The sequence below is a fragment of the Podarcis bocagei genome (genome assembly GCF_964188305.1).
Source record: "Podarcis bocagei genome assembly, chromosome: 5".
Taxonomy (NCBI): domain Eukaryota; kingdom Metazoa; phylum Chordata; class Lepidosauria; order Squamata; family Lacertidae; genus Podarcis; species Podarcis bocagei.
In genome coordinates, this window is record NC_138129.1 from 36,096,098 (window position 1) to 36,111,452 (window position 15,355).

The 15,355-nt window shown below is 40.6% G+C and overlaps 2 protein-coding genes across 8 annotated transcripts in view; both read left to right on the top strand.

Annotated features, from left to right (window-relative positions):
- The window catches only part of TRIM33 (tripartite motif containing 33), a 53,571-nt gene extending 39,309 nt beyond the window's left edge, over positions 1-14,262 (top strand). For 5 of the 7 annotated variants that reach the window (XM_081194666.1, XM_081194667.1, XM_081194668.1 and 2 more), the window contains 9 exons: positions 443-575; positions 1,952-2,015; positions 4,273-4,432; positions 5,898-6,244; positions 7,045-7,168; positions 9,654-9,728; positions 10,130-10,282; positions 12,804-12,854; positions 12,937-14,262. In XM_081194666.1, the coding sequence (XP_081050792.1) occupies positions 443-575; positions 1,952-2,015; positions 4,273-4,432; positions 5,898-6,244; positions 7,045-7,168; positions 9,654-9,728; positions 10,130-10,282; positions 12,804-12,854; positions 12,937-13,149 (1,320 nt within the window). In that variant the 3' untranslated portion in view covers positions 13,150-14,262. The remainder of the gene's footprint in view (positions 1-442; positions 576-1,951; positions 2,016-4,272; positions 4,433-5,897; positions 6,245-7,044; positions 7,169-9,653; positions 9,729-10,129; positions 10,283-12,803; positions 12,855-12,936) is intronic. The other 2 variants (XM_081194669.1, XM_081194672.1) reach the window with 1 other exon arrangement.
- Positions 1-15,355, top strand: part of BCAS2 (BCAS2 pre-mRNA processing factor) — a 203,184-nt gene that overhangs the window by 54,524 nt on the left and 133,305 nt on the right. The gene's annotated exons all lie outside the window — the stretch shown is intronic.

Here is a 15,355-nt window from a genome sequence, read left to right on the forward strand (position 1 = left end):
AACATACAAATCAGGGCAACTTTGTGAGTAAAATATAAGGTGCAATGAATGAGTTCTGTAAGCAGAGAGTGGAAGTTGTTCTGAATGTAGACCTCTCTCTGACACAAACCTATGCATCAGTATTGACAACTGAGTTTGAAATAAGCTTGCTTCTTAAAACTCATTGAATTCTAAGATTTTGCTACAATATTCTATGCTAAAGTTTATTAATAATTTGTAGGCGTGTCATTTCCTCGACTCCTTGATTATACATTCAGGAATATAGCAAATACAAATATGGCAAAACTGAATATTCATCTGTTTGTTTCCCCTTATTATGTGAGTAAGTGCTAGTGCTTTAAACTCCTTCAGTGAAAATACAGATGATCCTCAAGCTGTCATTTCTAGCATGCTGCATTTAGACTTGGCAGAATCACTGTGTGGCTGTCCTCCTTTATTTCAGCTGGAAGATGCTGGTTCCAGTAACTTAGATAATTTACTAAGTAGGTATATCGCAGGCAGCCATCTACCCCCTCAGCCTATAAGCAGTATGAATCCCTCCCCTGGACCCTCAGCCCTGTCTCCAGGCTCATCAGGTAAGCTGGGAAGAGGCAGTGGGCATCTGTACATATCTGATTAAATTGAGACCTGCTTAAAGCAACCAGCAACTTTAATAATGACTGCTCCAAATACTTTAAAGAAATTTGATGTTTCCAGTACATTTTCTCAGGTCTTAACATCCCTGTTTTTAATTTCATCCAGTTATTTCTAGTAACCTCTGCAATAATGCCGATGAGCACTTCTTTCTCTCTTCCAGTGTCTGTGATTTAGCCCAATTTTTATGCATGAAATAATTTCCCCTTCATGAAATAATCTGTAAATGAGAGGGCTATAAAAAGGAGCACAGCAGCTCCTACCAGCTCACTAGAAAGTGTAACCCAGTCTGTGCAGCAAAAAGATTCCTGCTCAACAAGTCGCAAGTAGAAATAGATTTAAAGCAGTATTATTGTGGCTCATGAGCCCAATAGTTTTAAAGTACATACCAGCAACTATTGCATTGTTGACTACAGGCTTTAATCCTGTGAGCGTTAAAATTAAGTTTTCTATACCACCCATCGTCATTGTTTCCAAGGCAGTTTCCAGAAAACCAAAGCAATAAAATCACAATATCATAATATACAACAATAGTTTATAAAATGAGTGCAATTGTCATGGCTAGTGTGGAGCTGAACAGCAATCTCTTTTCATATCTGTTCCATGCTCTGGTGCTTCTGTACTATTTATATAGTCTTGCAGCTGTGTAATATTCTGTGCCAGAGTGCAATTGAAGTCCTGTTCTTGAAATTCATCTGCCACTGTGAAAATTCAGTCTAGCATAACTTGCCTATTTGTGCCACTGCTGTGGAATGTAGGAAGTAAGTGCAAAATCACGAGAGGAGGAGAAACTTGGTTTATAGACCTTTCTCTACACACCTGGACAAATGGCAGCACTAAAATTGCTCTGAATTATACTTCATACTTCACAGTGTGTAAGGTCTCTTTAAAAATGTATTGCTAGTAAATCAGCATTCAGGCCCGTTTTACTCTGCACTCCAACCTTTTCAGTTGTCTCTGATTATTCCCAGGGTTGTCAGCCTATATTAGTGTAGGTTCTCTTTAAATGTATCATATCTTTGTGGTTAATATGCAGTCATTAGTATTCTTTTATGATACTTGCATCAGAATAAAGTAATTGGGATTAGAAATAATTTAGGGCTTGACTTAAGACGTAAGGAATCAGAGCAACTATTTCATTTAAGGGGGGAAATTGTGAGATTAATTAATGTGAAATGACATTGAATGTAGAAGTTTTGAATTATTTTATTACCAGTGGTAATGTCTGTGCTGATACATAGGATATCGCTTGCATCACTGTAGATGTGCAGTTATACAGCTCATGCTGCTGGTGTAAACAATGATTCATCCTTCTTAGGTTTATCCAATTCACACACCCCTGTGAGGCCACCTAGTACTTCCAGCACGGGCAGTAGAGGCAGGTGAGTTGAATGGCTTCAAAACCAGCTACTAAGTTATTGAAGCGTATAGAGAACGAAATGCATATTACAAGATTTTTAAAAATCCCGTTTAAGAGGCACATTGAGGCTTTTAAAAATCATGTGCCAAAAAATATGGAAATTGTAAAGCTCCCATTTTGACCACTGCACCACATGAAGAGGAAATGCATTATATATTCTCTCATGTTTTGATCGTTTACAGTTTAGGCTCTATGCACACACACTTTCTTTTGGTCTTTCAGCCGCCACTTCTATCCTCTACCATAGGGGAACAGAGTAGTTGATGACAGAACATGGGTGGCAGGGAGCCAAAGCACAAATTAAATAGGGCCAAAGGATTCACATATGTGTGTTTTGTGTGTATGTGTCTATATCTCTACATACACACACACATACCTTGCTTTGCTTTCTGAGCTGTTCACTGAGGCAGTTTCTTTCTCAGCATAGAAACTGAGCAAGCGGTTCATGGAGGAAGATTGCTCTTTTCTTCCCTGGGCAGCTGGGCAGGGGGACTCAGCCATGTCCCTTCTTCCCTGTTGCTCCTCTGTTTTTACCTAATAAATGTGGGGATCTCAGGAAGGGAAGGTTAAAATCTAAACACTTCACAGTTTTCACTCCCACCAATGCTGCTTAGCTGATCAGAAGGTAGTAGGTCAACTATGGGGAAACAGTGACCTAGGAGGAGGTAAAACCTGTGGAGAGACTGGTAGATTCGAGGTTTCCGATCACTGCTATACAGGTTAGGAGAACAGCCACTTGGGGTAAGTTCTAAATCAATGTTTAATAATATATATGCTTGTAAATTATATATAAAAAGGTTGATAATGTAGTGGTTAAGAGCGGTAGTCTCGTAATCTGGGGAACCGGGTTCGATTCCCCGCTCCTCCACATGCAGCTGCTGGGTGACCTTGGGCCAGTCACACTTCCTTGAAGTCTCTCAGCCTCACTCACCTCACAGAGTGTTTGTTGTGGGGGAGGAAGGGAAAGGAGAATGTTAGCCGCTTTGAGACTCCTTAAAGGGAGTGAAAGGCGGGATATCAAATCCAACCTCATGCTTTAGAGCCCTGTCTGCGTATGTTGAAGCAAAAGTAAGACCACCAAAGTTATTATTTATGCCTTACATAGCCTGTTGTTCCTGAATGTGAACTAGTCTGTTCATATATGGAATGCAGGGGGCCAATGTGCAGCAAGGGGGCCACTGCCACTGTGGTGATTCTTAACTTCATCGTTGCTCCTAATCTAGAGGGTTGAAACATGAAGGGGAAATGCATGAAACGTTTGCTGAAAATTAGCACAATATGTGAAAGTACAATAAGAGGAATGCAGTATTGTGCTCTTCTGATAGTTCCATCAGTGAAAGCGTTTCAGCTTGCCAGATGGCATTATCCTCCCTTCTCCTCCTGCTGTTCTGGGGGTTCTGCTGACCATCACCACCCACCAGGCAGAGGGGAGAGTGCTGGGGAAGGAGAGGGAAGATGCATTATTGCAGGCTTCCTCAGCCTCAGCCCTCCAGATGTTTTGAGACTACAATTCCCATCATCCTTGACCACTGGTCCTGCTAGCTAGGGGTCATGGGAGTTGTAGGCCAAAAACATCTGGAGGGTCAAGGTTGAGGAAGCCTGCCTTATTGTGTAAACTGAAGCCCCTGCGTTGGGGTTCTTGTAAGAGCTGTGGTTATTGGACATCTAAAAAAGCAAGCGTTGATGAGGAAAAATCAGCTCTGCATTCTTGAAAGGGAATTTCCACCTTACCAAACTTATAGAAGTCTTGAATTTCTCACTTTAAAAACAGTGCATGAAGTCAATGAAAGGGACTCTTCAGTGGTATACTTGGATTTTTGAAAGGTATGCTTTTTATCAGCAAAAAAGATCAGGAAACAAGACCCTAACTCCTCTAGCTAGAATGTTTAAATTTCAGTGAGCAATTTTTCTGAAATTTGAACAGCTTGTATATCTCTCTCAAAAGATTCTCCATACCAGACTCTAATGACAGAGGCAGATTTGATATTTAGGAAATACTGATTTTATGTTTGGTAAAGTGCTAAAAATCCATTCCCTCTCTAATTTCGAACCACTTCTACAGCTGTAAAAACCAACTTGGTTATGATGCCTCCTAACCAAGTGCTTTATCCACTTACGGGTACAATTGCTTTCACTAATTATATGGATTTTTTAATTATTTTAGTTCTAGCATTTTGAAGTGCAATTTAAAATGTGTCCTTAATCTCTTTGCTTTCCAGCTGTGGCTCATCAGGCCGAACTGTGGAAAAGAACAATATTAGTTTCAAGACTGAACATGTGAAAGTTAAACAGGAGCCAGGCACAGAAGAAGAGGTATGCAGTTACTCGGGACCAGTGAAGCAAGAAAAAACAGAGGATGGCAGGAGGAGCGCTTGCATGGTAAAAATCTATTTGTATGTTGTACAATTTATCATACAAACTATCAGCAAAGAGAACTGAGGGCATTTATATTTTATTGTTTTAGAAAAGTTGTGTTACTTCCCAAGCCCGCCCCCTTAGGGCTTGCCCAATTCTCTCTCTCCCTACATTGCAGTATTGGCCAGTGAGGTGATACAGGTGGGGCTCAGTTGCTCTCCTGGCTTCCCAACACCATGAGGGTCACTGCTTCCCTCCCCCTCCTCAGCTGTTATTGTGCAGTAGGTTACAATGCCACTTTTCTGTGGCCAAGAGTGATGATACTATTAGATTTTTTATAATACGTTATAGAAAAAGTAGGCATGTAGTCATTCCAATGCTCATTTTCTAACTCAGGAGTTATTTGGAGAGTTTCACATGGGACTAGTTTGAAACAGATTTGCCACGTCAGAGATGACCCTTCAAAATTAGTAATTTCTGGCACAGAGGAAGCAAGCAATACAGTACCTAGTTTCCATAGGAATTGTGTAGAGCCAGTATTGCTGGGTTCCCATCCCCTTGCACAATTCAAAACAGGCCTCCTATTTCAAAATATTTTAAGCTTGTTAAAATATTTACCAGATGTAGTGCACTGAAAACTGTACAACTTGTCTGAGAATTGTCTGCACACGCATGTGCATGTTGACATTTCCCTTTTGTTGAAATTCTTTGTTTACAGTCTACCCCAGCTTCATCTTTTTAAAAAAATGTTTTATCAATTTTTGAGAATGCAACTGTAAAAGGTCAGTAAGATGTACAAATCATTCAAAGAAAAAAATGTAACTGTGACTTGTGATTCGAGGACCCGATCCCCACTTGGGGAATAAAAACACGTGGACACGGTATATTAGGTTAATGGGCAAGAAAAGGCCACAACTTTATTGATTACAGCATGTGAGAAGGTATTGGCTTAGGCATTGGACCACGGAAAATTGGACTCCTCCCACTCAGAGAGGGGTGAGTCTGAAGAGGGGTTAACCACCAGTCGGAGGAGCCTGTTGATGCTAATACAACTATAAGCTCTCCCCTGATGTCACCGAGGGTCGTGCCATGGCCCCCCGCTACACAGGCATCGGACGGGATCCACGACTGCCGGATTCCTTTAACGGAATACCCAAAATTGAAGGGGTAGGCAATGGCCACACCTTACCCTCCCAAACAGCAACAACACATTCCAATGCCTAACCGCCAAATACCACCAAAGTTGTGACGGTTGCTACAAGGTAGGCGAAAAAAACCAAGAGGCCGGTGCCAATTTGCCAATTGGAAAAAAACTCCTACCAGTACAGGTTTGAGAGACATGGAGGACAGATTAGATTGCCTATGTTATAATAAAGAAGGTAGGCAGGAGCTGAAGGGGGTGGGGAGCAGAGAATGGAAGGTGGAAAGGGCAGCAGTCTCCTACCCAAGGCAATTTCTCATAGATTTTAATCTTTTGCTTTTATTTCAGCTTAGCAGTCCTGAGAGCAGCTTGACTCCACCACTTTCCACAAACTTGCATTTGGAGAGTGAATTGGAAGCACTGGGAAGTATAGAAAACCATGTTAAAACTGAACCAGCGGACTTGAGTGAAAGCTGCAAACAGTCTGGACACAGTCTTGTAAATGGCAAGTCCCCAGTGCGTGGCCTCATGCATCGATCAGCTAGATCTGGAGGAGAAGGCAACAACAAAGATGAAGATCCCAATGAAGACTGGTGTGCTGTGTGCCAAAATGGAGGAGACCTGTTATGTTGCGAAAAGTGCCCAAAAGTTTTCCACCTCACATGTCATGTACCCACTCTCCTCAGCTTCCCAAGGTATGAAAACATACAGGAACATTGAGTTAGTCACAGTGAGATAGCAGCATCAGCTATCTTCTGTCAGCCAACAGCAGGGATGGGAAGCCTTTTTCAGCCCTAGGGCTGTATTCCTTCATGGACAACCATCCAGTAACTGCCTATCGGGGTGGCAAATTTGAGGAGGCTGCATTTGCCTCGGTGTTTGCTATGCACCACATGTTTGTGGCATCTGGGCTGGGCCAAGCAGGCATGATTCTGGGTCTAGTAAGGAGGACAAGTATGAAGAGATCTGTTTCTAGGTTTCAACAGGAGGCAGTGGTGGGATCCACCTGGATTGGGTTTGGAACCTGCCGGTAAAAGATCAAGTCACTGTCTTTCCCTACCTATCAGCTCCTACCAGTTGGAGGCGCTTTGTAGGGCAACTGATGGGCTGTGTAATTTCTGGGGACAGAGGAAGGATTGGTAGCACTTTTGTCCTCTGCACATGGATCAAGGCGAGGTTAAATGTCAGTGTTAGACAAGAATAGGAACCTGTTCAGTCTAGAGCCTTTGGGCTCCATGAAACTTTCCTGTTGGCTTCAATCCCTGAACATGCCAGGTCTTCCCAGTGCCTCTTTCCCATTTCTTGAAGAAATAGGATATATGTAGGAAGAATGTAATTCCTGCCTGGAAAATGTGCAAACAGGGCAACCATATAGGACCTGTGCATAATATAATTTATTCTAATTACAAAAAAATGGATTTTCTACCTGTAGATTTTTCAGCACACTAGTACAAAAAAATGCCTGAATTTCTGAACTATATTTTCCCCATTTTAGTGGAGACTGGATATGTACATTTTGCCGTGATCTTAGCAAACCCGAAGTGGAATATGACTGTGACAACTTACAACATAGTAAGAAGGGGAAAACTGCACAAGGTTTGAGTCCTGTGGACCAAAGGGTAGGTTACGGATAATGCATTTATCTTGTTTTGGAACTGTTCTTAACTAAATGCTCTTGGCTTTTCTTCTGCTGTGGTCTCTTGACTTAGTTTATACTTTCATTTACATGGGTAACTTTACTATATATCTATATTTTAATTAGTAAGTGGGTGCATGTTGCTATAGCAGGGTTAGAAATGAAATTATTATTGGAGATAGTCCAGTTTTTAAATGGCAGTTGGTTTTAATATTTATGGCTATGTTGGGGGTCTACTCTAATTGTTTGAGCTTTCGCATCATGAACAAGAGATCAGAAATCATCTAGACTACTAGACTCCAAATAATCCAGATGACTAGAATGGATTGAAAATGTGACATTTTCACTTGGAGAAAAGGGTTTTTCCTAGAATTGACTTTTGTTTCCATTCTGATTGATTGATTGATTGATTGATTGATTGAATGACTGAACATACTGGCTTCCTTCAGGGCACAGCTTTCCTATGATGGCTTACAAAAGATGGCTTACTTTCATGTGCATAGGATAATTTAGCTTCAGTGCTCTTCCAAATGATTTATAGTACAATCCTCTTGCAATGCTTCTAGTCTGTGCCCCTCATGATCTTCCTTTTTTACCCTTTCACCTGTGATCCAAAGAGCTGTCCTTTTCGACCAGTATAGTTCCCACCTTGGCTTCAGCTCCCTCCTTAGATGGCCCCCTTGTCTCAGTCTGTGAAACTTGTCCTCTAATGATGAAAAGATTTGGGAATTTTGAACACTTCCTTTTAGGTATGATTAGACTGTCTTTACTTTCTGTTTTCCAAAGCTGTTCACATCTCTATGATAGGCAGTAATTCAGCATGTAATGGAACCATAGAATTGTAGAGTTGGAAGGGACCCCAATGGAGCTAGAAGCACAATGAAGCTGTTGCTTCTGTCTCTCTCTGTAGGTTTCAGTAATGGCAGTTGGTGGCTGCAGAGAGAGCTGCTCACAGCTGGTGCTGTATCCTCTGGCTTTGGCAATTTGTAGCAGTTAGAATGCTTATGGTTTGATTTTCATTGATGCTATATTTCATTGATAGCTGTTTGCATGCTTTTTGTACCTTTTTTGGGGGGAGGGGTAGAAAGCAGGTATAGAAATTGTAAAATAAGTAAAATAATCACTCTATAAACAATAAATAATATTGCCACCTGTGACAATGGCTTTTTTACTAAAAGTTTTTTACATCAATGGTCTTGAACAACTGGTTTAGTTTCCTCCATAGAATTAACTGAAATGGGTTTAGCAAAGTACCGTATTTTTAGCTCTATAACACGCACCCGACCATAACACGCACATAGTTTTTAGAGGAGGAATATCTGTAGGCATGCCACCCGTAGGCATTCCCTCCATAATACGCACAGACATTTCCCCTTACTTTTTAGGAGGAAAAAAGTGAGTGTTATGGTGCAAAAAATACGGTACATTCTGAGAAGAGGATGCAACAGAAGGTTGTGACACCTTCTCGCAAGTGAAGGTGCAGTCTGTGAACCAGTTTCCCATAAAAAAACAAAACCCCAGAGGCAAAACTATCAAGGGGACTTTCTCTTAAGAAAGGCTTAAATAGTTGATTTTTTTAAACTTAAAGTTGGTTGGATGCATGATGAAGGTTTCTAAAATTATGACTAGAGGGAGAGGAAAAAATAGAGAAATGATTCACTCAAACTCAGAACTTGATGTCATTGAATGTCATTGATAAATTTAATGCATTTAATAACATAAAACAATGTGTGGTAGGTTCAGGATGGGCAGAATATTTCAGGCAGTGCCTTAGATGTTGCACTGGGTGTTGTGAATAGCATATGCAACTTTTAGAAAGAATTACATTTTTTGGATGATAGATCTGTCAGTGGCTTTTAGCTAGGAAGAATGCTTCTACATTCAGAGGCAGTAAATAACCTGAGCACTAGCTTTGTGGAGGCGAAAAGGTTGGGTTGTCTACATGGCGCTTGGATTGTGTGCTTCCCTGAAGTATCAGGCTAGTCAGGAGCTCAAGAGCTTGTTCTAATGTAGTGGGCTCTTTTTGTTGCTTAGAATACATTCTTCATGCTGTATCAAACTGCTGTCAAAACTTCCTGCAGCGCCAAAGGTTTTGGCATGTAGTACTGCTGGTTCGGGAAATAAATCCAAAAACCCCTTTGGCACATGGAATTAGTAGCCTGGTTCTTTGAATCTTAACCACAGGCTACACTTGTTCCAGGTAGTCTTGTTGAAGTTAGTGAGGCTACTGCAGAGTAGGAGGTTTATTTGTTTCAGTTGTTGGGCTTAGAGAATCCTTTATATGGACTATTCCCCTGTAACTTATACATTAACTGAAATGCTGCCTTTTGGAATTACTTCTTTTGGAAGATCTCTTGCAAACAGTTCAATAGGTTTTATTGCAATCAAGTAATATATCAATTTTGTTACATAAGCAAATGAATGAATGAATGAATGATTATTTACTGTTTTTTTTTTCTCTCTGCAAGAAATGTGAGCGCCTCCTGCTTTACTTGTATTGCCACGAGCTGAGCATTGAATTCCAAGAGCCAGTCCCAGCCTCGGTGAGTGACTTCATGCATTTTACCATGGAAATGATAGAATGTGAAATAACCAGCAATTGACAGACAAAATTGTCATAATGAAACTTGGACTAAAATCAGTGTGATTATTATTTTGTTGGCCAGTCTTTTGAGTAGTTTTATCTGTTCACAAAGTCATTTGGATGAAGATAGTTGACTGAACCAGAGAGCTCATGATGGCCACTAATTTTTTTTTTATCACATGTTTTCTCAGAAGAAAGAGAGAATGAATCTATCACGCTCTCTCTCTCTCTCTCTCTCTCTCTCTCTCTCTCTCTCTCTCTCTCTCTGGGAATATTTCACTGTTGCATAAATGAAATATCACCACATTGGATATACACTTTACTTTGACTTTTGTGACTCCCTCCATCTTTTCTCAACAGATACCAAATTACTATAAAATAATAAAGAAACCAATGGATTTATCTACAGTGAAGAAGAAACTGCAGAAGAAACATTCCCAGCACTACCAGACACCTGAAGATTTTGTGGCAGATGTTCGGCTGATCTTCAAGAACTGTGAAAGGTTTAATGAAGTATGTTAACTTCCAATCTGCAGAATCATTCTGGTTAATATGCGAAGCTCATTCCACCTTGCACCTTTTCCACGTAGACTTTAGTTACAGCTGCTGTAGGAGTTCTAGACTTGTGGTTCATTTATGTAGGGCTCCCACTCTATAGGTTGTATGTTTACATGGTTGGGCACAGAACTGAGTCTTGAGCTCTTCCCCAATTGTGCATAGAACATTTACTGTGATGGGTTCAAAGCATATAAATACCTATTCATGTGATCTGTCAACCTACCTTATAGTAGACAGATTACAGAGTGGTGCTTATTTGCATATTAATGTATGCATATAGGCTTTTTTCATTGTTTTAAGTTTTGGATAGCCCACTCACATACAGTCTACTCTGTGATCTGTAGACAATTCCTTGGCTTCTCATATTTTCAGATTTCATGTTAGTGAAATTGGTATTTGGATGGCTCAAATCATGTCTGGAAGAGACTAATATCTGTGTATTGTCTAAATATATTGCAAGTTTTGATTGAAGATTGCTTGTGTTTTCTGTAGATCAAACCTTCCTATGCTGGCACATTATTGTCTGAACTGAGCAGACCCAAATGATAAAACTATCCCAGACAAGTTCCTTGAGGGAATCACTTAACGGGATAACTGCAAAGCTGTAAAAGCAGTGGAAAACAAAACAAGCCATTACAACTAGAAGTAATCTTACTTATAAATTAAATCAATTATATCCACTTATATATTATATCCATATAAATTATTTGTTTCATTAAAACATAAACTCTTGTAAGTGAACTGTAAACAGTTTGGGGAAGTGGTGGTGCAGAGTAAATAAACCTTAAATAAAAGTGTGAAAGGTTTAGACATTCATGGTTAGCCATTGATCAGCCAACATAGCTGGATGGAGCTTCCATGTTTAGGAACAGTATATTTTTAAATACTAAAGTCTGAGAATATGCAGCCGAGGAGTGCTGTTGCCTCCATGTCTTATTTACTTGCACCTTAAAACATCTGACTAGCTATTCTTAGGACCAGATACGGACTAGATGGATCATTTGTCTGATCCTGCAGTGCTGTTCTAAACCTCCCTCAGATATTTTTACACACAAAACCAAATTATTTTGGGAAGACCCTTCATCTTACAAGGTAATCTGCTGGGCTTCATTATTTTTTCAGCTGCCAGCTAATAACATGACTTGAGTGCCCATTTTACTGTTGCATGTCAGTTCAAAAAATCCATTAATATAATATAAATAATACAAAACATCTATGATTGTGCATGTCTGGAATGTGGCATTTCATAGATGGTACTTTCTAAAGTACGGTACTCTCAGACTGAAGCATAAAGTTGTTACACACGCATCCTACAAAAATGTGACTTATAAACTACATAATGGGGTAATTCATAAAATAATATAAAAATAATAAAACAATGGATAGGGAAATACTTAATATGGACATGGGAGGTCATTTTGGCATAGGAAGACATTTAAAGATGCCTACCTGCTCGTGCAATAGAAATTCACTTGTGCAAGAAGACTTCTGTTTTCTCTTACGCCCAACCTTCCGGAGCAGGAAAGCAGAGGCTGTAAGCGGTGAGGAAAGGAAGGAGAAGCCCAGTTGTGTGAGCAGATATCTCTACTCATGCTAAGTTGGATGTCACCCATAGTTTCCACACTTAAAACTAATCCTTAAAAAACTAAATTTAGAAACTTCTGCGATGTGTGACCATACACTGTTTGTGGACATGCAGGGAATGAGACAGATCTTGATGGTGTTCTACAGTTTATAATTTCACTTGTTTCATGGTGCATTCAAGTAGCCTGTGCTTTCTATTTCAAGACAACAATAAAAGTGTAAAGCCAAAAAGGGTATGAGTCACTACACATGGTAGACTTCTTGAAACCAGTTGGGAATTGACCTTTTTAACTGAGCTAAACAAGTGAGGTGGAAGAGCTGTGTGTCTCAGAGCATACTGATGTTAAGGAATAGTTGAATCATTTGCTATGGAAGGAAAATGCTTCAGCTCTTAAGGGTGAATAGTTACAGCTACAGAAGGAAACTACAGCAATGAGGATGTCTGCCTCTTTTATTGCGGCAGTATGATCTCAAATGTTCAGGACTACTTTCTATGTGTGGTTACATTTTGTTCATCAAAGTGGACAAAGACCCAACAGAAAAATATCACATCACTTAGGCCATTTTTTAGGAGACATTTTCAGGCACTTGGATGAAAGAGATGACTGCTGAACTTCCACGTCACAGCTCTCACATCAGTTTGCTGAATAAATTTTCTGTGAGTCAAACAATACTGGTCTTCTGTGCTTGGTATCAGTTTCTGCAGTAACATAACTTGCTTAGGATTCGTGTACTGCAAATGCAGTAACACCTCATGAAGAGAGTCACCTCTACATCACTGAATTTTAAAAATAAATTGGTATGGTTGACTTTAGTCATCCAATCCTGTGCGGTCTCATGACTTTAGAAGGGATTATAATTTCCTTTTTTTTGACTCTGGTATCCTTTTTAGATGATGAAAGTTGTTCAAGTTTATGCAGAAACACAAGAAATTAATTTTAAGGTAAGCGTTTCAGACCATGCTCACTTGCTGAAGGGATGTGCATTACCAATGGGTGATGTGTTACTATCTTTTTACTTTTCAGGGTGATTCAGAAGTAGCACAGGCAGGGAAGGCAGTTGCGTTATACTTTGAAGATAAACTTACAGAGATCTACCCAGACAGGACCTTCCAGCCTTTACCTGAATTTGAGCAAGAAGAGGACGATGCTGAAATAACAGATGACTCCGATGAAGATTTTATACAGCCGCGTAGAAAACGTCTAAAATCAGATGAGAGACCGGTGCATATAAAGTAACCTGATTAAAACGGACCTAAACTATTGTAAAAAGAAAAACATATTTAAGTGTTCCTGGAATATTATCTTGCCTTCAGTGGCCATCTTATTGAAGCTGATAGTGTTCAGACAGTATTAGAATACAAAAAGCATTTGTACAGAAACATACTTGTCAAAAAGGGGGGGGGAGCTTTCAACTTCTGTTCCGGTTTTTTTGTTTTTAGTGTTTGAATTTTCATTTTTCACTTGAGAATACTCCCTCATTTCTCAGATTTGTGTGTGGGATGAGTTTTATATCACAACATTTGTATGAACAGTGAACTCTTGTCACTACTTAGTAACCATTTTTGAAAGACTGGACCAAGGCAGTCATGTTTGCTTCCATGCTAGGCAGCAGTTTAAACTGCAAGAAACCTTCCTCAAGATCCTCTTCATGCAACCCTAGGTGTGAATTGGATTGTTTTTATTCATCGTCTCATCTAAGTGGTATTGCGAGTATCATATTCTGCGTTGGGTCAAATAGCTGGGTTCTGCTTTCTTTTAACTGACTGTGTATAGAAGTATCGTGACTTGATCATTAAAACATTTTGAATTGGAGAATGCAGGAGTGCAAGTTCTTCATATGTGCTTCATTAAGTATGGTTGCAGTTAATGCTTTTCGTGGTCTTGAGTGGAAGTCCTATGCACAGAATACTTAAGTGAGTATCCTCTTGGAGTTTATTAATCCTATTTTTCTTCCCTTGAAAGGCAGGATGTTGGCTGCAATACTGGTTATATAGATCCTAATAATATCAGAATTAGACCATGAAGTTAATAGTTGGTGACTGTCCAGTCTTCCTTAATATCAGTTTCTGATAGACCACTATCAGCAAACAGTAACTTTGTCAACTACCAAATGTGTAAAATTTTCTGTATTCACTCTGTCTTATTTGTAAATAGTGATATTGTAAATCCTTTCAGACAGCAACATTTGCTTGTCTGTTTTTAAGCTAATATGTATTCTTACTAATGTTCCTAATCAAGAACAGATTTGTAATATGTTGTTTATTTCTAAAACTGAGTTCCTAGTTTGACGTTCTTTTATTATTCCGTTAGAGCTACTCAGAGTTTTCTTCAGAAGCAGCTTAAATGACATGTGGAAGAAAAGAGTCTATTGAGACAGAGTTAGTTGTTCACCCTTAAAACAGAAAATTTGCATGGACCAGTGTATCAGACAAGTGATTTCTGGGTAGGTGACGAAAATGGGCCAGCCCCAGTTGTGGTAATCTGCATGTAAGCAAGCTCTTCAGTTCTGCCTCACTAGAAACACCAAGAGCAGAAATATTGCTGTGTTATTGTAATCTTTTGTCAAACAGGTAAAATTCCCTATCTGGTCTGTATTGAACAGCACCAGAGGATACAATTTCAAGCCCTCGTACAGAGCCGTAATTAGGTGATCTTGCACCCCGGCAGAACCGTCCAGATTGCGCTCCCTAGCCACAAACAAATTAGCTCTTCTTTCTGCCTCTCCTCCAACCCCAACCCTGTACCCATTCTTTTTTGTAATTAATTCTGATTGAAGGAGGACACCAAGATGGGAAGGCTGACCTAGATGACAGTATATAGCCATCTCCCTACTTATGCACAGGTTATGTTCCGGGCCCCTGCCTGCATAAGTGAAATCACATAAAGTGGAGAGCACCCCACTTTAATAGGGAGAAGGGCATGGGAGCCAACTCCTTGGGGCCAAGCTTCCTTGACCCCCCTTAAAATATTTGAGGAGGTCCCCCCCAAGTTAATGAGCACTGTCATCAAGTTAGTGTGTGCGTGCTCCGTCGATTTTACCTGCCCCCCCCATATATTTTATTCAAGTTGGCACCCTTGAGGGAGGGTGTGTGAAAGGAGAGAGAAATGACTCTGGAGTAGGCAGGCTTTGAAGTTGACTGCTCTCCCCCGTGCCCAGAGAGGCAGGGGCGCAGGCAGTGAGGTGGGCCAGGCAGTGTCAGGGGCTGAGGCTGGTGGACCTTCACAGCCATGACCCTGAGTGAGGTCCGGGAGAGGCAGAGCCAGCGCCTCATGGCCAAATGGGATGGGGCGCTTGAGGCATGCGCAGGCTCCCCCGCCAGACTGCCCAGCTGCCAGGAGGGGCAAGGGGGCAGCTGAGAGCAGCTGCTGCCCAGCGCACCCTCTTCCCCGCCCTGCCTGGGCTTCGGGCAGGGAGCGCTGGCTGGACAGGGTGCCCAGCGGA